Below are 22,185 nucleotides of genomic sequence, written 5' to 3' on the forward strand. Positions count from 1 at the left end.
CAGTAGGGATGTAATCAACTAGTCAAGTAATTACTACCTGATAAGCCTTAGCTTATTAGGTGGTTGATTCACTACTCGACTACTCCCTCCCTCCCTTAGCTGCCTCTGTATCAGAGGCAGCACGAGGGTGGGGAAGCAGGAGCTGGTGCTGTGGGAACTAGCTTAAAAGTCCATGGACCTACCCCTGCTGTGACTCTGTATTTTAAATGTAGTCAGAGCTGGGTGGTTCTTGCTGCTCAGTCCTGGCTCGTGCTGGGTCTGGGACCTACCCTCTCTGTGGCTCTGCAGTTTAAATGTACTATATTTAAACTGCAGAGCTGCAGTGGGGGTAACTCTTGGACCCGGCGTGTGTTGGGACAGAGCACCTCCCCTTATTGACTAATTGTGAAGTCAATACAAATTGAATCGATGACATGTTAGTCAATTGCCCGATTCTGAACATCCTTAATAAGCAGCATCCTGCAATATGGTATCCAATGCAGAACATAGAAAAATGGTAGCAAAACCCCAATATTAACACTAAAATATATGTAAATCACAGTGAACTTGCCACTGAATGCAGAGGCCAGTTCCAGATTAACCTAATTATTTATAGGAAGAGCTTATGGTTGTGAATGTTAAGAGACCACAATATGGAGCCTCATCTAAAACAGGCAGTCACAGTTACACCTCCCTTCTCTTCTAGTGATAGAAATGTAGCCGTGTTAGTCTGGGGTAGCTCAAGCAAAATGCATTGTCCTTCTCTTCTAGACTTTGGACCAGGCTTCTCTAGCTCTTCGGCTGTGTGTTTTTGGACAATGGTGTGGCATGGTTTGATGGCATCAATGATGTGTCTGGGATGACCATGTTATGAACATGTGACAAGTCACAGGTTAGGAATGAGTGCCCTTTATACCCCACCACATCACTTCTTCTGCATAAGCTGCAGATTTTACAGAAAATATATTCAAGAAATTTTAAAGAGCATGAGGGATTTTTCTTTTAAACTTGTTTCTTCTTTTTATATCTTTCCATGTAAAACCAAGATCCTCTATCACCATGCATTCAATAGTACAGGTCTGAGAGGCAGAACAAAATTATAACTACTACATTTTAGAAGCCACTAGAATTCTTAATATAGCTAGTCCATAAAAATAATATTGCAGTTTAAAATTCAACATATTGTAATCTACCGAGTTATAAACCCAAGGCTAAATTCTTAAGCACTCCTGGGACAGAGAGAGGAATGTGTGTATGAGAGAAAGGAAATTCGAGTCAGTTATAGCACCTGGGTCTAGGGCTATCTGGCCTGCGTGGAAGTCAGAGCCACTGAGTATGGCTCTCTTTCACACAATTCGAGTAAGGTTATTATGGAACCACAAAAAAAGGTGGAGCATATGTAACACCAACAGGCAGAACTGAATCTGGGCTTTCAGGAGCTTAGTGCATTAGCCGCTACCACCTGAGCTAAGGCTGTACAGTAAACTCTGTAAGTGTTCTAAGTGTCACTACATGGGACAGTGAGTCACACCCAGTAGGCGTATGGGTTACACATAGACAGCAGAGTTGCCATGTTGCCTCATCTGTTCTGTCACATCCCCCTTCCTGCTCACTCTGTGCTCCTAAGCCAGGTGGAGGTAGCTGGGGCTGGGGTACACAGTGGTCATGACGAGGATATGGCAGAACAAGCACCTCCACCAGCCATATGCCAATGGGGCACTTCCCTGCTGTCCAGCTACAGCCAGAATCTGGCGACAGCGCCCTGCCTGAGTGGCAGAAGGAGAACAAAGCAGACAGAATAATCGGAACCAAAAGCTTTATCACATTGGAAAGTGAGATTTCTGGTTCTTAGTGATATAAAACTCCCATTTCTAGGCTGATGGGTCATCCCATAAACATGTCTGTGCTCTACAACTGGTCATTGCCCTTCTGCAGAGTGTTACTTCTCTAGTCACTACAGCAATTCTATATTTATTGCATGCTTATTTTTCAGTTAAAAGATCTTTGGATCCTCCCCGTTCTGTATTCAATCCACTGAACTCCCCATACCACAACAGATTGTCCAATGGGTCCATCACATTTTTTCAGTGACAGCCGTGTTGAGGTCCCTTCCTAATCCTTTGCAATACATGCAATATTGAGATTGACTCTATTTTTCATGCCTATGACTTCTCAATGCCATTTCTATTTACTATTGTTTTTTAGGGTGCATCTACACTGCACTCAGAGCTCAAAATAAGCTATGCAAATTGCCTGGCTTATTTTGAGTTAATTTCAAAATAGCTTATTTTGAAATTTGGCACTGGCTACACAGCACCAAATTTCGAAATAAAGAGCTATTCTGAAACCTCCCTTACTCCTCATGGAACAAGGTTTATAGGGACATTGGACTAGTGAGCCCATTATATTTTGAAATAACGGGCTTGTTCAAAAGACGTGGAATAACTATTTTGGGATACCAGAAGTATCCTGAAATAGCTCTGCAGTGTAGACGTAGCCCTACTTAGTTATTGAGAGCATTAAAAATTGGGATGCACTTTTCATTATTTTACATTCCTTACAAAAAAATCACCATGCCAACTTGCCATAGACCCTAACAGTGAAACTACAGAGAAATTTCCCTTAAGAAAAACTGTTAGTGGTTTTACAAAATGGCAGAAAGTTCAAAGGGATAAATCTAGACATAATAAAGGCTGTTGACATTTAATCGTAGTCTGTAAATCAGGGAAAGGAAAGGTTACTGTCTGATGAATGGAAAAATAAACAATGCTACTTCTCTCTGTCGGTATTACAGTGTGATCTAAGGGCCCGTGCATGTCAATGAGAGTCTTTTCACTGCTTGTATGTGCTTTGATCAAGTCCTTGGTGAAGGTAGATGTTGCTGAAATAAAGTCTTATAAGCCCTGGGATGTGAAATACCCTCTGGAACATGCAGCCCTAAAGTATTTGATATCTGAATGCGTAACAGCTGGTTCAAATGGAGGTGGCCAACAGAGTTGCTGAGTTTTTCAGCCGGATCTTCAAATTAAAGAAGGGATTTTTGGAAAGAATGTCAGAGGGTCAACTGGAGTCTCGCAAGCAGAAGGAAGACATGGGAGAGATTGAGATTTTTATTTAGTCTTGAAGAGGAAGGTGAAGGAAGCCTCTAAAAAGTTCAGGTAAACAATCAAGCATTTGGAGACTAACCAAAGATGAGTGATCTTCCAAATATTTGGGTGTCCAGATGGCAGTCTACAAAGCCAGATAGAGAACACTGCACATAGCAATATGAAAAATACTGAACAATGAATTAAAGTACAGATCAGCCTACAGGGGGCAAATATGCTACAGTTTCTTATGTGGAACAGAAAGTTTAGAACCTCCATGGTAGCATTCCAGATGTAAGGCCAGTTAGGCAGGCAGAACTGCTTGGTCTCAATAGATGGATGAGATGATGATTTTTGGAGAAGGAATTTAGGTTTATTAATAACTCAGGAATCTTTTGGGAAGGGAGATGCCTATTCAGGAAGGATGGCCTCCACCTTAACCCAAATGGAATCAGATTGATGGCATGTAAAATTAAAAAGATTATAGAGAAGTTTTTAAACTAAAGCTTCAGGGAAACCTGAAATGCATGAGGGAGAACATTATTCAACAGAAACATGCCTTGGGGAGGGGAAATTTATTAAAGGAAATACTCTACATCGTAGTAAAAAGGAGAGGATAGAAGTTGATATAATACAAAGTACTTGAATAGAAAAGGTCATACAAAAAAGAGTCCTATCTTTTAAATCACATTGCTAATATATGAGAAAGAAAGCATAAAGTAAAATATAGCATGAATCAAACTGTACCAAAGAATCTCTACTGATAGAAATTCCATGTGGAATAATAAGAATATAGTAGTCAGAATATACTACCAACCATGTGACCAAGATGATGACAATGACATGCTCATGGAGATTAAAGAGACTATGAAAACAGAAAACTCAATAATAATGGGGGATTTTACAACTATCCCCATATTGACATGTTACATCAGGATTGGATGCAAAGATATAGTTTCTAGACACCAGCTAGTCCTAGTTCTGGCAGGTAACAGTGATCACAAGTGAAATGCCTGCAAGCTGCATGGAAACTTCTTTAAAAAACTGTAATAGAGGCTAAAACTATCCTAAATATATATATATATATATATAGAAAGAGAACAAAAAATGTCACTATGGCTAAACATCAGAGTAAAAGAGGCAGTTAGAGACAAAAAGACATCTTCTAAAAATTGGAAGTCAAATCCTATTGAGGAAAATAGAAAGGAACACAAGTCGAAATATAATTTGGCTGGCATAAGTAGAATTTGAAGAGCAACTAGCAAAAGTCATAAAAACTAATAGCATTTTTTATGTATATAAGAAGCAAGAAGCCTACAAACAACCAATGGAGCCATGAGATGATCAAGGAGCTAAATCAGGGTGGGCAGTAAAAAAGTGAAAGCCCACCAGGGTTAGTCACTGGCATGCCGACATCGCTATGTTTACCTGGGCCTCTGCAGGTATTGGGTGATCACAGCTCTCGTTGGCTACGGATAGCTGTTTGTGGCAATGTAAGCTGTAGGAAGCAGAACGGACCATAACACCACTTTCTGTCATTCCCACTGGTTGTGAATGTTAATCTGCGGCCAACGAAAGCTGTGGTCACCCAATACCTGTGGAGGTGCAGGTAAACATAGAGGTGGGGCCCCACGAGGGACTAATCCTGGTGAACCAGATCCAGCCCATAGGCCAGTATTTGCCCACTCTTGAGCTAAGTGAACACTCGATGTGCCACTGCAGGGAAGTTAAATGAATTGTTTGCATTGATCTCCACTAGATAAGATGTGAGGATGATTGTCATACCTGAGCCATTCTTTTTAGGTATCAAATCTGAGGAACTGCTGAGATTGAGCTATAGTATCAAGCTTTTGGAACAAATTGATAAATTAAGCAGAAATAAATCACCAGGACTAGATGGTATTCACCCAAATGTTCTGTAGGTACTTGGAACTACTAACTGTGGTATGTAACCTACTGCTTAAATCAGACTCTGTACCAGATGACCGGCAGATTGCTATGTAATACTGATTTTTTTTAAAAGGCTCCAGAATCAATCCTGGCAATTACAGGCTTGTAAACCTAATTTCAGTATCAGGCAAATTGGCTGGCATCATAGTAAAGAACATAGTAGTCAGACAGATGAACACAACATGATGTGGAAGAGTCATCATGGCTTTTATAATGAGAAGTCATGCCTAGCCAATCCACAGAATTTTGAGGAGGTCAACAAACATGTGGAGAATGGTTATGCACTTGATATAATGTATTTTAATTTTCAGAAAGCTACTGGCTCTTAAGGTAGGCAGTAATGGGATAAGAGGGAGGATCCTTATATAGATCTGTAACTGGTAAAAAAGACAGGAAACAAAAAGGCTACGTCTAGACTGGCATGATTTTCTGCAAATGCTTTTAATGGACAAGTTTGCCGTTAAAAGCATTTGCGGAAAAGAGCGTCTAGATTGGCATGGACGCTTTTCTGCAAAAAGTGCTTTTTTCACCATCGGGGCTTTTTTGCGCAAAACAAATCTGAGCTGTCTACACTGGCCCTTTTGTGCAAAAGTTTTGCGCAAAAGGGCCTTTTGCCCGAACGGGAGCAGCATAGTATTTCCGCAAGAAGCACTGATTTCAGACAGTAGGAAGTCAGTGTTCTTGCGGAAATTCAAGCGGCCAGTGTAGACAGCTGGCAAGTTTTTCTGCAAAAGCAGCTGATTTTGCAGAAAAACTTGCCAGTCTAGATGCAGCCAAAGAGTAGGGATAAATACTCAGTTTTCAGAATGGAGAGAGATAAATGGTAGTGTCCTCCAGGGATCTATAATGTGACCCGTGTGGTTCATCATATTCATAAATGATCTGGAAAAAGGGGGAAACATGTTTGTACACTATACTAAATTACTGAATATAGTTAAGTCCAAATCATACAGAAGAGTCACAACAGGATTTCACAAAACTGGGTGAACTGACAACAAAATATCAGATTCAGAGGGATAGCTGTGTTAGTCTGTATCTGCAAAAACAACAAGAAGTCCTGTGTTACCTTAGAGAAGGAGTGTGCAATAATTTCCACAAGAGGGCTGCTTCATGAATTTTGGTACATGGTTGTGGGCTGGGGCATAGGGAAGGAGTGGGTCTAGGGCTACAGAGTGACAAAGAGGCTACATCTACATTGGCCCGTATTCCGTAAAAGGGATGCTAATGTAGAGAAAAGCGCCAGTCTGGACGCGATCCTCTGGAAAATAAGCTCTTTTCCGGAGGATCTCTTATTCCTACTTTCAAGTAGAGCTTATTTTCCGGACTGGCGCTTTTCTCCGGCTTATCTATAAGCCGGAAAAAAGCGGCAGCCATGAAAATGCAAATGCCGCGGGGGATATTTAAATCCCCCGTGGATTTGCCTATTCCCAAGTGCTACATTAGCATCCCTATTACGGAATAGGGGCCAATGTAGACATAGCCACAGAGTATATGGGTGTGGAAGAAAGACAATTTCTGTGTGAGAGACAAACTTTGTGACACAGATTACGTGTGTGTGGCAGTGTGTATGTGACTTTGACTGTGTGTGTGGGGTACAGAGAAATTGTGGCACAGACTGAGGGGGTGTGACAATGACATAGAGTATGTGTACTGGCTGCTATGGGTAAGTTTCTGAGATAAGCCATGCTCTGTCTCTTTAAGGGAAATCTGTCATGCTCTGTTGTCTCCTCTCTCCCCAACTCTGTACTGCCTCGGAGTCACCATCCATGCTTCAGATTGGAGCAGCTCCATGGTGTGTCTCCCTCTCCCTGACACCTGCTGTGCAGAGATAAGGTACAGGGGCAGTGGAACACCCTGACTTGAGCTCTCCACTCTCCCTTCCATTCACCTCCCTCCCTCTCCGATATCCACGCCACCTCTGCTCTGCACAGCTAGCAGGATGGAGTAAGGTGGGAGGAAGGGCAGCTGAACACACGTGGCTGGCTGTAAGTATGCAGGCTTTGCTAATCAGCTGGGCAGGCCGAAGAGAAATGCTTGGCGGGCCGGATCCGGCATCTGGGCCTGATTTTTCCCACCCCTGCCTTAGAGACTAACAGATTTATTAGGGCATAAGCTTCCATGGGTAAAACCCACTTCATCAGATGATTGGAGTAGAAATTACAGAAAAAGGAGTAGATATAAGGAAGAAGTTGCTTGTGTTAATGAAGCTAATCAAGTCAGGATGGAAATGGATCATTCATAGCATTTGGTTTGCAGATGTGAATATTCAGAGAGGAGAAATTGCCTTTGTAATGCATTAACCAGTCAAGATCCTTATTCAGTGCTAAGTTGACAGTGTTGAATTTGCAAATGAACTCCAGTTCAGCTGTCTCCCTTTGTAACCAGTTTTTGAAATTCTTTTGTAGAAGGATGGCTACTTTCAAATCCATTACTGAATGTCCAGGGAGGTTAAAGTGTTTCCCTACAGGTTAATGTATCTTATCATTTCTGATATCTGATTTGTGTCCACTGAGCGCTTGGCATAGAGTCTGTCTGGCCTGGTCAATATACATCTCAAAGGCTCATGGCCCTCCCCATTTTTCATTGTGGGTGGCTGCATCCCATCCTGTGTAGATGAGAAGTTATGCTGTCAATTCCAGTTTCCCAATCCCCGTTTTTTTCTCTTTTCATAAAGTAATAAAGTCTATAATATGCAGCATGAGGGCATATTCCCTCAGGACATTTCAGTACTTTTCACAGGCCCCCATCTATCCTGAGAAATATCAGTTGTTCATTTGAATGTGGTTAATAAGGAAATGGAGTTGTTCTCTCAGGACAGGAAGTCTCCGAAGCAATCATTTTCCACTCTCCACATGGCAAGAAATGTTGCAATTTACAAGACAAAGTGAACATTCAAGAAAGAGGATTACACTCCCGAGCAGTTTGGAATAGCTGCTCCTTCTTGGGAGTATAAAACAGATTGAGGAAAATGTTTGGATTTCCATGCTTGCCAGATGAGATGAGTGTATAGAATACAGAATGTCTTGAACCTTTTCTCACTCATTCATTTTATTCCTAATCCCTTTCCCATCAACTCCAGTGTCTAGTGTCCCATCTGTGTTTAGGCCTAAGACTTTTTGCTTATACCTGTATAAATCAGGAGTAACTTAACTCCAATGATTTAAATGGAGTTACCTGAAGGGAAAACAAGTGCAAATGGGAACAGTTTCAGACCTTGTCTTTATCAGCTTTTGAGAATTCAAGAAGCTGCTAAATATATCAGACACTTCCATTCTCAGGTGCTCTCCACACACAAAGCCTCTATAGGACAGGTAAACTTTCTGCATAATTTTATCATTAAAATATTTTAAAACCTTCTTAGAAAGAAATTTCTCTTTTGTAAAAAAGCCTATTTCCTGTCTTGCCCCTACTGGATAGAAAGGATAGGTATTGAAGGAAGAAGTAGTGATGCTAAAAGCACTGACATGCTCTATCCAAAGAAGCAAGTTTATTCTGAATGTGTGACAATCTGTTTTTTATGTTACAAGATAAACAAGGAACTGAGATGAAGAGTGATGTGTTAATGCAATACATCTCAAGACTTTTAATTCTCAACATTCAGGGAATGCTTCCTACAGCAACTAACGCTTGGATAGCTGCATTTATGTGGGAGATCTGGTCTAGTGGTTGAGAAAGGGACCAACAGGCAAAAAGTTCTGAGTTTTGTTCACTGCTCTGTGACTTTGAACAAGTCACTTCATCTTTCTAGGGCTTGGCTTCCCTTGCTATAAAATTAACCAAAATTATCTACCTAGGAAAGGTGTTGTAAGGCCTAAGTATCTAATGTCCCTGGGTACTGTGAAACCCTCAGATGAAAGTAACTATAGAAGTACAGACTGATGCCCTAATATATGGTTTATAACAACAAAGTGAATTCTCTGTCTATAGAATAATAATATAAAAACTACATATGTACAAGAGGGCTGTACTATAAGGGTATGTCTAGACTACATGCCTCTGGTGACAGAGGCATGTAGATTAAGCTACTCGGCATAGGAAAATGAAGCGGCGATTTAAATAATCGCCGCTTCATTTAAATTTAAATGGCTGTCGCGCTGACAATGATCTACTTTTAAACAACAACAACAACAACAAAAAGAGAATTGAATATGCCAACCTATTTGCTTTAAATATTCTGAAGACACACTTCATGTCCTTTCAGGCATTTCTTTCAAAAGACTCTCAGAGCCATGCTCAATATAACATTTATGCACTCAAGATGTTAGTGATCTGTTCAAGTACTCTGAATTCAGACTCTTAAGTGTCTCTTATTGTGGGTAAAATATGGCCCTTATTTTCCTCATACTCTCAGTTTATTCATGTGAGTCCAAATCCTAAAAGCCCCACTGATTTCAGTGCAAATTGCTGGTGCTCAGCATTTCTCAGTACCAGGTCCTAAGAAAGAAAAATGTTATCAGAGATGTACTACTCTTCTCATTACTATTTGTTTAGGCCTTATTTTATTTAGGTACATTTACACATATTAGTGTATGGTTTGCTTGTTCTGGCATGGACTCAATCTGGATTTTATAGAAATCTGCACCATGAAGTAGGACAGAATCTCTAATTGCTAGTAACTCTGTCACTGATGCATGTTTCTCATCAGTCTTGCTAATATTATCTTCAGAGGGCAACACACTTTAAATCTTATCAATTTTTCCTCCCACATCCCCCTCTGGACAAATATGTGAAATGTCCACAATATGGAGATATTTGAGTAAATTCACTGTTGCTATAGCTGCATTCAGGGATAACTTTGTCTCACTGTCTTGTACGTTAGCAAATCAGATGCACCTCACCCTGTAACATTGTAGATGTCAACAAAATACTGAAAGTAAAGAAACAAATACCACTGAGCCAATCAATGACTTGTTGTATTAGGCAGCCCAGTTATTTCGCCCTTACTGGAAAAGTCTCAAATCTCACACAGGTATTAGAGCTGTAAAAACCCGGGCAAGCTGTTGACTGGTTAAACCTATAGTTTAACCAGAAAACCACCTGCGGTTCAGGACCTGTCGCACCATGCAGTGGGTGGGAGCTGCTCTGGCTTGGCTGGGCTGGAGGGCTCATTGCAGTGTGGTGCAGCACAGTGCACCCGGTTGGGCTGGAGCAGCCCCTGCCTACAGCATGGTACAGGTGGGGGGATACTCCAGCTGGGCGGGCTCTGGTTAACTGGTTAACCCGGTAAGTATGTTGGCAAGGCAATGCTTACTGTTTAATGGGTTAAACCTTTAGATCCCTAATAGGTATGAAGAAAGACTAGCTGAGTCAGGGAAAGTGAGACATGAATCTGAATACGCTATTGCACTGGTGTTATTTTAAACAGATTTAGGGTTTGTCTACACTGGCAAGTTACTGCACTGTAGCTTTCTTTCCCAAGCCCAGAAAGTTATAGTGCTGTGAAGTGCCAGTGTGGCCAGTGCTACAGAGCTGGGAGCCATGCTCCGGGCTACATCTATACTGTGCTTTCATGTGCAAGAAAATATGCAAATGAGGTGAATATCACCCATGCCTCATTTGCATACTTAATGAGCCACCATTTTTGCGCAAGGGGCTTTTGTGCAAAAAGGAGCCTTCTACACTGCTCCTTTTTGCACAAAACCCCCTTCTTGTGCAAGAGCCATTCTGCCTGAAAAAAAGCAGCAGAACAGCTCTTCTCAAGATGGGGGTTTTGTGCAAAAAGAAGCCGTGTAGACTGAGACGACACTCTGATTTCATTTTAAACCAGGCTTATTCCAGTGACGTGGTGCTCTTGGGTTCCATTCTAGGCTCTGCTACCGTAGGCACAGGCTCTTCTGCCCAAACTTGAGCCCTTCTGCCTATTCCCGCCAATCTGTTTAGTTTTGGACAGATGCTCACAATGATTGCAGAAGGCACTTCCCGACACAAAGGCCACCTCCTGCCAAGTTCCTGTTTCAAAGTATGGGGGTATAGAGCTCTTCCTATGAAAAGTCATCAGAATTTTTAATATGGACAAACGGTTTTAGCTGAAATTTTTTTTAAAAAAAAGTCAGCGAGAAGCAGACACCTGATAAACTGGGAGAATGTCTGTCCAGACAATCAAAGTTTAGCTAAATTATAAGCAAATGAAAAGAGGGTCTTATAATGAGAAATGTCAGGCAATCTTAGTAACAAGCAGTGCTACTAGCTCTACCAATCAAACCAAATATAGTAGGCAAGTTGACACACCTGTATTTTTCATCTGCATTTCACCTATATTTAACCACTGTCAGAAAAAGAGTGCCAGGAACTTGATCACAGTAAAACTAATAATTCTGAGTAAAACTGAAGCCACTTCTTCCAATTAAAGGGCAATTGTTGTATCTATTTTAGGCTCCCTAAACACCTGCAGTAAGGACATTCTCAGATTTAACCCATGGCCTGGGCCAGCATGGTCTTTTATATTCACGTTCCCTTACCTGGCCACTCCATGTCTGTAAATTACTCTTGCTGCACAGTGTAAGTGTTTAGGGCTTTGGTCAGGCCAGTATACATGCCTGCATTCACTCTGGCAGTGTCTACATTGGCAAGATTTTGCTCAAAAGTGGTCGCTTTTGTGCAAAATCTTGCCGCCTGTCTACACTGGCCGCGAGTATTTGCACAAGAACACTGATGTTCTACTGTATGAAATCAGTGCTTCTTGCGCAAATACTCTGATGCTCCTGCTCATGGATAAGTCTTTTTGCGCAAGTGTTCTTGCGCAAGAGGCCAGTGTAGACAGGTAACATCAATTTTTTGCGCAAAAAAGCCCAATGGCTAAAATGGCCATTGGAGCTTTCTTGAGCAAGAGAGCGTCTACACTGGCATGGATGCTTTTGCGCAAAAGCACATGCCAGTATAGACACTCTCTTGAGCAAACACTTTTAATGGAAAAACTTTTCTGTTAAAAGTATTTGTGTAAAATCATGCCAGTGTAGACACAGCCTCTGTGTTTACACCCCCATTTCCAACACATAGCTAATAGGGTTTGAACTTGGTCCTTTATCTCTCCAGAAGTACTGGGTAGATAACGGAAGGGAAGAACTTTACTGATATGCTTCAGTTAAAGGGAGAACTTGTCTGCCCTTTTCTTTGGAGTTTGCTGCAGTATTTCCCCTCCGAACAGCCCCCCTCATAATTAGGCCATGTCTACACACGAACTCTCAGGAAAATTAAGGTGAATGAATCAATTAAAAGTATGATGTTAATGTAAATTAAATTACATTAACTTTCCTCTCTTGGTTTCATTCCGGAGTAAGGTGTTTTTTAGGCATGGTAACTTATCACCCAAGGATCTGACTCAATTTTCTTGAGTACCCCCATGTAGAAAAACCCAACAATACATGTTTGTTACTGCTACATAAAGTGTAGGAATCATGTTGCTTTTGGCCTCCTAGAGTTTACACTGCATCACCCAGCCAGGTAAGGTAGTCAGCCTGAACTGGAACCCTGCTACTTGTTGCATGAAAGTAGTGAATGAAAATTCCTTACCTGTTGCCTTTTCAGGATTATTGCACATGAAACATTGCCAAGTTCCTGCTTCCTCACTGTATCCAAATAAATCAAAGAACCTCACTTCTTCCAGATGTATCTGTACTTGGTCCAGATCCTAGGACAATATTAAAAAAATTTCACAGTATGAACAATTTGCTTGCCCCATAATTTATTACTTGTAAAATAAAATCATATGGGTCAGTGCTTCCACCTGATAAAAACTAGAGATGGGACTTTATAGTGAGCATTGAGCTGGGGAGAACGGTGGTGTTAAGATCTAGTTCAGTCCCTTCTGTCTTATGTTTTGTGGAACCAAATACCCCATTTGGGTGCATCTGCTGAAACAGAGTGTTTCTTTTCTCTTATCAGAAGCAGCTGAAGTTGCAGCTCTTCAGAAAGTAGGATTTAGGGAGTTTTGCCATTCTTGCCAACTGTGCTTGGACCACTCCTAGCTGCCATAGCTGCCCTCTGGCCACAACTTCTTTACCGCTTTCATCCTCACTCTAGTACTGTTTTTTTTTTTCTGATCCCCTACTCTCCAGTGGACTCTACTGACACTACTCTGCTCAGAATGTCTTCCCCTTTAAATGAATATAAGGCCACAGCAGAGTGTTAATCACTGAATGGTAGGTTGGGGCCCACTCTTTTTTAAAAGACAGACAAGAGGGTCTGGTGTGCCAGAACTCAAACCTCTGGTGAGCAACACTGATATTTTAAGGCTTTGTTCCAACACAGCAGCAGTAATAGAATAAATGAATCTCATACAGACTCCATCAGTGTGTGACATTCTTATTGTCCCAGCAAGAAGTGTTAGCAACATAAGAATTATGTTTTAAAAACAAACTTATCGTCTTGACTCAGTCCAACAAACCTATAGAAATTACATCTGCCAGACAAAACTTCATGTTTAGAAAGGCTGGAGATCCTTCCCTTGGCTATTAGTGATGCCATGTAAGTCAGGCCAATTTAACACCAGTTGTTGAGAAGTATAATAGAAATGACTGGGATATCACCACAGTTGAATAAAGTCTGGGGTTAAGTAATACTAACCGAGACAGTTGTTACAAATATAAAAGGAAAATTCTGGGATTGCTCAGCAAAGGCTTCTGTGGCATTTGTGTGGGCTTGTCCTACACCCTGCCGAAGTATGTCTAGCAGCCTCAACACTAGGGATGTAAAAGTGTAGTCGATTGACCAATTAACTGATATGCAAGAGCTTATGGGTTAATGCTACAGACTACACACATTTCCTTTCCCACCAGTACATTTTTTAGCAGGCTGGCCAGCAGACCAGCTCAGTCCTAGCTTGCAATGGGTCCAGGACCTACCCCTACTGTGGCTCTGCATTAGAAGTGTTATTAGGAGGTGGGCAGGCAGACAGCCCAGCTTAGTTCTGGCTCATGCCAGGTCCAGAAGCTCAGGCCCCGGCCCCCCAGACAGGGGCCGATGCTACCCCTGTCTTAGAGGCAGCAGTGTGGGGTGGCAGGCCGCTGGTCTGCAAGAGAAGCTGGTTTTTAAACCGGCTCCCCTCGCAGATCAGCTCCCATCTGGCACCCCATACTGCTGCCTCTGATGCAGGAGCAGCAGTGTGGAGTGGCAGGGGGCTTCTCGGGAGTGAGACCAGATTGTACTGGCTGCCAGTCCCACCCCTGGGGACTAGAGAATAGTCAAGTAACTGATAAGAATCCATGAGGTTACTTGACTATTCAATTAAGCGATATTTAATATCCCTACTCAACACCACACCCATGAAGTTTGTAAAATTAAAAAAAAAGCCTTCTTCTGACAAGGGTTTTGGTGCAGATTCACCACACAAAGCATACGAAGTATACACAGGCTTGTTAGATCATCTTCATGGCACCCTTTCTACAAAGCAAAACAGAAAAGCAAGTTCAGTTGTTCAGCTTTCCAAAAGAGAACCAGCAGCATAATCCATTGGGATTGGCCCTGCCTAGAGCAAGGGGCTGGACTTGATGACCTTCTGAGGTCTCTTCCAGCTCTATGGTTCTATGATCTCTTCCCAGGTGTCTCTAACTGGGAAAAAGGCATGGTTTGATTCCCTGTCATTTAAGGCCATTTCTTTCCCCTCTGTGGTTCTCCAGTATTGCCCCAGGAAAAGCTGGAATGGGTAATTCTGGCCCAGGATGTTTTCCTAATAAACCTTAAAGGAACCACTATTTATGGATTGCTGCACCACAACCACATTCTAGCGTTGCCTTTTTTCCTGGCCATGCCTCTAGAAACAAGGGGAGAAGAGCCTGTTACATTAGCTCTATGCCATTCAGGGCTCCCCCATATTGAAGGAATCCCCAGCTGGCTGGAGTTCCTGGCTTTAAATATTCTTGGTGCTGGCAAGCAGAGGAAAGGGGGAAATTTGACCCATTGTTTTCACAGCCAGGGACTATAACCTTCCATATCTCTATATGGGGATAAAAATATTTGAATACCCTGCCCCTCTGTAGGGTATATCTACACTGCATTCTTCTTTCAAGAGAGGAATGCAAATGCAGCCGAGCGAAATTGCAAATGAAACGCGGATTTGAATTTCCCACGCTTCATTTGCATAATCTCATCCGGCCGCTATTTCAAAATACCCTACTTTGAAAAAAGAAATGCAGTCTAGATGTGGTTATTTCGAAAGAAAACTCTTCTTTCAAAGTTACCCTTAAACCTCATTTTATACGGAGTAAAAGTAATTTTGAAAGAAGGTTTTTCTTTCGAAATAACAGTGTATAGACTGCATTTCTTTTTTCGAAATAGGGTATTTCGAAATAGCGCCTAGACGTGATTATGCAAATGAAGCATGGGAAATTCAAATCCGCACTTAATTTGCAATTTCGCTCAGCTGCATTTGCATTCCTCTCTCAAAAGAGGAATGCAGTGTAGACATACCCTAAAAGACCTCATCTCAATCAACTGCTGAGTTTCAAACAGACATATGCACAAATACTGTATACATTTATTGTCCCATGGAGGGATGTCTACCAAAGAAGCACATCAGAAAAACCTGCTAATTATAAACTCTTAATTTCCATCATCAGAAATGAAACAAAGAAAGTTTCTTCTCTGTCCAAATGAAGCTGAAACATAAATGTGCTTTTCAGCACATCAAGAACTAAGGTCTGAAAAGCTGAATCTTCTTAAGTTTTAAAACCATCTTCTCTAAGAATAAGTCTATACTGCAAGGTTATTTCAAAATAAGCTATTTTGGAATAATAACTCCTGAAATAGCTATTTCGAAATAGCGCGTTCACACTACAAATGCCCATTGAAATAGCACAGATCTATATCGAAATAGCATGTCCACACTTATTGGAGGTTGAAGGCTAAATTGCACTTAAGGCCCCCTGGAAGCACTTCGGGCAGGGCATCAGGACAGCAGTCATTTCCTGTAGCTGCTGCCTGAGGCTATCTGAGGCTTGTGCTTAAAGTGTCTTCCCTCTATAGCCGTGTCTCAGGCTTTTCACCTTTGCCTACCTCCTTCAGGGACAGTAAACTCATCTCACTGCCTGCTCTGGTTGCTCTTGCAGATGCCACAGCACTCCAGCAATGGAGTTGGACCTGCTGCAAAGCACTCACCAGCTCTTTGACCTCCTGCTGCACCTCCTGCTGCAGTTACTACAGGCTGCTTACGTGGCACTGCAGGAACAAAACCTGCAGCTCATTGCTGGGCACCTCCTCACCTCTCTCCACGTGCTGCTCATGCAGCACATCCCCTGCCACTCTTCCCTGCACACCATGCACAGCTGCTTCTTGTGCTGGGACACCAGTTCCAACTGGTGAGATCAGATCCTTGCAGAATAGTGGGCTGACCAGCAATGGCTCCAGAACTTCCACATGTAGAAGGACATCATCCTGGAGCTGTGCAAGTAGCTCGGCCCTGCCCTCGGCAATGGGACACCTGCATGAGACCTGCCATCCCCCTCCAGAAGTGGGTTGCCATCGTACTTTGAAAGCTCGCCATGCTGGACAGCTACCGTTCTGGTGGGAACCAGCTCAGCATGGGAAGATCAACCGTCGGGGCCGTGCTTACGCAGGTATGTCACTCTTGCTATTGTCCCAGGAGGGTGGTGAAGCACTAAAATGGGGTTCCCTAGGGAAGGGGGGGATATTTGTCCCTAGAGGTTTTACAGTCCTGCCTTCATAAAGCCCTGCCAGGGATGGGGTAAGTTGGGGTTGCTCCAGCTGTGGGAAGGGGCTGGTCTTGGGGAATTCCTGGGGGCTCTGGAAACCGTGCGATTCTCTGTTTAGATACTTCTACCAGTGGTGAGGGCCATCAACACTGTCCAGCTGCACAGGGTCGTCATCCTGGGTGATGTGGACCCCATTGTTGCCAGCTTTGCTGTCATGGGATTCCCCAAGTGTGAGGGGGCCATTGATGGCACCCACATCCACATCCAGGCCCCCACCACCAGGCCTTTAATTATATCAACCGGAAGGGGTACTTTTCAATAGCCCCCCGACAAGCGGGCCTCTGAATTGTCCCTCTGTGCCTTTCCTCTCCCACCCCTCCCATCCCTGACCTTCCCTTCCCACCTACCCACTCCCCTTTCCTGTAAGCCAAATAAAAAAGACTATTTGTTTAACTAATAAACTCTCTGATTTTTATTTGTGTAATCTAGAACTGGGGAGGGACTAATAAAGGAACCTGGGAAGAGGGGGAGGAAGGGCTCAGGGATGGGGCTGGGACTGGCACCTGCCACGCACCTGGCACCTTGTGGGCGAACCTGGCAGGAGAAAATGGAGGGGGAAAGGGAGGGAGCAGGAGCAGCAGCAAGAGTGGGAGGCAGCTGCTGGACCGCTCAATGGCAGCCACCAGGCGGTTGATGGTGGCGGTGTATGCTGCACACATGTTCTGGGTCTGCTGCGACAGCTCTTGTCAGGTGGTGCAGTGCAGCTCCAGATCAGTGTCCAACTTCTGCGCCTACTGCAAAGAGATGACTGAAGGGCATGCAGGCAGGCAATGTGTTCCCTCTCTAGGTCATCCCAGGGTCGCTGGCACCTGCAGGTCTTGTGGGGTCAGCAGGCTAGCACAGAAGGTGGTGGATGCACCTCACTCACAGCTGGTTCAGCTGTGAAGAACAGAGAGAGGGGCAGTTATCCCAAGAGACATTGCATGAAGCCTAGCCCCAATGTGTGATCTGACTCCAAAAGGTTTTGGTCCGGATGACGGCAATTTGCTTTGAACAAGGCCATCTGTGACCTAGAGAGTAGGCACTATCCTGCAGAGGTACAGTCATCCCAAGGGAGCCTCACCATTTCCACATCCCAGGGACAAGCAGGCATGGGAAGGTGCTGGCCAGGCTGGGAGCTGCAGGCGGGAGGGGGGCAACAGAGCAGCTCCGCACTCACATGCCGGGTCTGACAGTGGCCGTGTCCCATAGGCAGAGGACTTCTCTCCCTGCCCTCTGGAGGGGGGGGGGGGGGGGGGCTGTTGGGAGGTGTGCATGAGCGGTAGACACCGCTTGCCGGGGAGGGTGGTACTGGGGTCCCCTCCTTTTCCTCCTCCCAGCAGATTCCCTTGCACAAGATCAGCCTCCTCCACATCACCACACTTGACTGGGAGCAAATGCTGCCAGAGTGTGGGCATGACCTTATGCCGTGTGCAGCATGCCTGTGTGGTTGCATGACCCCAGCCTCCTTAGTGGTGGCTTGTGGTGGGAAGGTGTCCCACCACGGAGTTGGGAGCAAGGCAGGCCTCTCCAGAAACCCTGTGAGCAGGAGCACACGGTTCCTGTGTGATAGCCTCATTGAGGCTGTATGCTCCAGACAGGCGCTCCATGTGCACCCATGTGCACAGGCTGCTTCATGATCCCCAGGCCGAGAAGGCTGAGCAAGGAGCATGCAGCCCCCTAACCGTTCGCCAAATGTGCCTAGGGAAAGTAATAGGACTCACCTGATGGGCCCTCCCTGTCCTCGTCTGAGCCCTGGGTGACATCCTGGGAGGAGGGATATTGGCTCCAGAGAAATGATGACCTCCTGGCTGGCAGGCACTGTCTCCTGGCTTGCCTCATCTTCCTCCTCCACCTCCTCATGCTCATCATCCATAGTCCTGCCCTCTGGGAAACTGACGATGGTGTCTCCAGGCCAGAATTCATAACAAGGAAAGGACTGAAACCCCTCCCAGGATGTGGTGGAGCTGTTGGTAATAGGGGTGCAATTTAGGTGACGCCCCTGAGTGGGAGGCTCACTCCTGGCCTTTGTGTAGGCCTGCCTCAACTCCTTAACTTTCATGTGCACCCGCTCCTGGGTGCGCATGTGGCCCTTCTGGCCCAGACTGGCCCTTCTGGCCCAGGCTGTTGGACATTCAGCTGTAGATTTCAGCATTCCTGCATCTGGTACGGAGATCCTGGAGGTTTGCCTCCTCTCCCCAGAACTCAACGAGATCCAGGACCTCCGCACCAGACAAGGATGGTGCCCTCCTCTTTCACCCCCAGCCAGGGGCTTGGGAGTTGGCTGTTGGCTTGGCGGGAGCACGGGGGTTTGCTATGGCACCAGGGAAGGCAGAAGAGGGTGCTATTGTGTGGCACAGGGCTGGCAGGGCCTGCTTTGTGCCACAAACTGTTTCCCCTGCAGGGGAAGGGGAACTATAGAGTTCTGATGAATGTGGACAGAGTAGCCACCAGGGCAGCTGTGAGAAGCCCTGGATGCCAAATATTTCGAACTAACCACAGCTGCCCCATCTACACACACTCTATTTTGAAATAGGCGTTATTCCTCACAACGTGAGGGTTTATTATTCCGGAATAAGAAGCCTGTTATTTCAAAATAGTTTCGAAATAATGGGCTTGCTGTGTAGACACTCACCTTGTTATTTCAAAATAAGGTGAGTTATTTCAAAATAGCACTGCAGTGTAGACATGCCCTAACAGAGGAATAAAACTCACAGAAGCAAGAGGATCTTCCCTGTTATCTAGTGGTTTCTGGCTTGGCCTAGCCTAATGTGCCAGCTCCCACTGGACTGCATGAGGAATACATTCCTCTTCCCTCAGCATGGAATCCTCTTGTGTCTGAAATAGTTTCTTTGATATGGGGATTGCACTCAAGCATATCTCAGGTTTGGCATAATCAGGCTGTGTATATCTGGGGTGCTTTCTTTCATGGTGCTTGAGCCCTGGTTCACTGAAAATGGAAAATAAAACTTGATTACTTTGCTTACTGACTGTCCTTCACCTATCAGTGGAACTAACTCTTCTCCTAAACAAGGGCCATCTCTATTCATGGTACTAAGCAAGCTGCTTTACTCTGAAATTGGAGGACTCTTTCTACACTGACAAACTCATTCAGCTGTCTTGTCAATGGCAAGATACTTGGTAACTACTCAGGCAAGAATCACCTCAGGTTTTTCAGTGGGAGGCTCAGTCACATTGATTGCAGGCAATGGAACATAAGCAGGGCATTCCCAGCTAATTTCTTGAAATTTTCCTGGCTGTTGGTCCTTTGTATCAGTGAAGGAAAAGCTTCCAAGAAGAGGACGTGAGCAAAAGAATGGGGATGGAAGGCGCCCAGGGATGTGTGGTCCTCTCTGCCATGGTGTGTTGCAGATTCTCTGCCATAATCTGTCACTGGAAAGCTGGGCAGGCACAGGGGAGGTGATGCCTCCTCCAACGCATCCCCGGGGTCTCCCAGAAATAACACCTTAAGGAGAGATGAGCTGATAGTGTCAGGATTGAAAGGAAAAAAAAATCCAGAGAGCAGGTGCCATCTCTATGCTGTCAAAACCACCTCTTGGTTGGCTAGGGGATATTTGCTATGGTGCCAGGGGATGGAGAAAATGGTCAAGAAAAGTCTGTAGTGATCAGCAATTGTTTCAAATAAGCCATCTTGTGAGGTGTTGGAGGATAGTCAAACTTTTGGGGCAAGAGATTTCCTTGTCCCTCACCTGGATCCATGTGAAGGTGTAAGATAAGTACTCCGTTGTGAAAATAGGACATTATTTCTTGATGGATAAAGCAATATATTGAGGGAAGAAATGTAATAAATGGAGAATGATAATTGGTTACAAATGTTAATTAGTTAATTGCAAAATTACTAATTCAGCAAAGAAATCTGAAGGAATCATGTAATGGTCATAAAATAGCTATTCAGTCACTGTTCTGATAAATTATGGCATGAATCAACACAATGGATTTTGCAATGAGTATAAAACTAGTTCTGTTTTTTATAATGTAGCCTATGTTCTATGATAAAGAAATATGAAGCAACTGACCGGAAATTTATAAGGGTATACATCTGGAAATACTTTATTTCTGGCAAATTTTAAACTGTGTTGTATAAATGTTTTTGTGGCATGAATATACAGTTCATTGCTGCGTAAGAGTCTTTGTGTAATGCTAGGTATTTATGATAGTTAGCTGGCTGAATATATTGGCTTTAAATCTGTAGTCTGTTACCATGATGCAAATCTGAAGCAATTCAACTGGAGTCAACATTCGGCTTTCAAGTATACCAGCATTAATTTGGAGTAACTCACTGATTGAATAGAGTCCCTCCAAATTTATATTTAAGGAAAAACAAAATTTAGTTACATAAGCTTATTCTGGATTCACATCAGTGCAAAGGAGAGCAGACTGTTCATCTGCCGTATGGTCCTTAAGGCAGTAGAGGACTCTTACAATGGGTGACAGCTCAGCTCCATTATAATCGATAAGAAAACTCCCATCGACTCCAATGGGCCAGGATTACACCCTACCTGTGTGTACAGCACTCATCCCAAAGGGTTCCTGGTTCTAGTGGAGCCTTTGGATGCTACTATAACACTAATAATGAAAACTAACAATAACATTAGCACTTTTCACCAATGGATCTCAAAACATTTGATAAAAAAGAGGGTAAAAAGAATAATTATTTAATAACCAAATACCCCTTCATCTTCACTACTAGAAGAGGAATAATATTCCTAGCTACTAATATGTTTTCAAATTTGCATATTTTTCATTTTTCAGTGACACTATAATCAGGAAAACTTATTGAGAATAAGCATTCATTAAGAATAAGAAATGAATAGTTACCAAAATCTGAGCATCTCCTTCATGCTCAATATCTTGATATTGTATCATCTGAATGCACAACAACTATGTAGGCATTGTCAAAGTATTCTGTTAATCTGGTTTTTATAAAATGTTAATTTCAGCAACTGTAAATCTCACGAAGAAAAAGTAATTCAAACAAAATAACAAGACAGAAAATAAGATAAATTAATACATTGGTATCAGTAACAATAGCACTTATTTCTTTTTATTCATTTAGATTTAATTAAAAAGACCTCTACCTGGGCTTCAGACTCCCTAAGACTTCATTAATATACAATAAAATCCCAGCAACATTAACCATTTCAACAGGAATCTAAAGGCCTTAACTCCTAGAAAACCCTAAATTCAGTTTTCTGGACAAGGTTTCAGTTCACCTGTATCTGTGACTGATACATCTCCCTCAGCCACATTATGTCTCAAAGGTGGACTGAGTGCATTGGACACATGATAACTGTTCTCTTTTTTACACCCCTTTAGCTCAGAAAACTTCCACTGCATTCAGTGGTTTTATTGATTTGCTCATTCAAAACACTGATCCAGAGATAAAGTGTTTTAAAGAGCTCAAACCAGCAGCAGCAGCTACATGACACAGAGTTTTCTCTGAATTGTTTCCAACAAGTTGCTCA

The 22,185-nt window shown here is 43.4% G+C and overlaps 1 protein-coding gene across 16 annotated transcripts in view; it reads right to left on the minus strand.

Moving 5' to 3' along the window:
- VEPH1 (ventricular zone expressed PH domain containing 1) overlaps positions 1-22,185 on the minus strand; it is a 206,920-nt gene that overhangs the window by 26,562 nt on the left and 158,173 nt on the right. For 11 of the 16 annotated variants that reach the window (XM_025184859.2, XM_025184857.2, XM_075937777.1 and 8 more), the window contains one exon: positions 12,525-12,642. In XM_025184859.2, coding sequence (XP_025040644.2) covers positions 12,525-12,642 — 118 coding nt within the window. Of the gene's footprint in view, positions 1-12,524; positions 12,643-17,138; positions 17,600-17,951; positions 18,667-18,698; positions 19,650-22,185 lie in introns of those variants that run through there. The other 5 variants (XR_012906259.1, XR_012906257.1, XM_075937780.1 and 2 more) reach the window with 5 other exon arrangements.

The sequence above is a fragment of the Pelodiscus sinensis genome, chromosome 10 (assembly GCF_049634645.1).
Source record: "Pelodiscus sinensis isolate JC-2024 chromosome 10, ASM4963464v1, whole genome shotgun sequence".
NCBI lineage: Eukaryota > Metazoa > Chordata > Testudines > Trionychidae > Pelodiscus > Pelodiscus sinensis.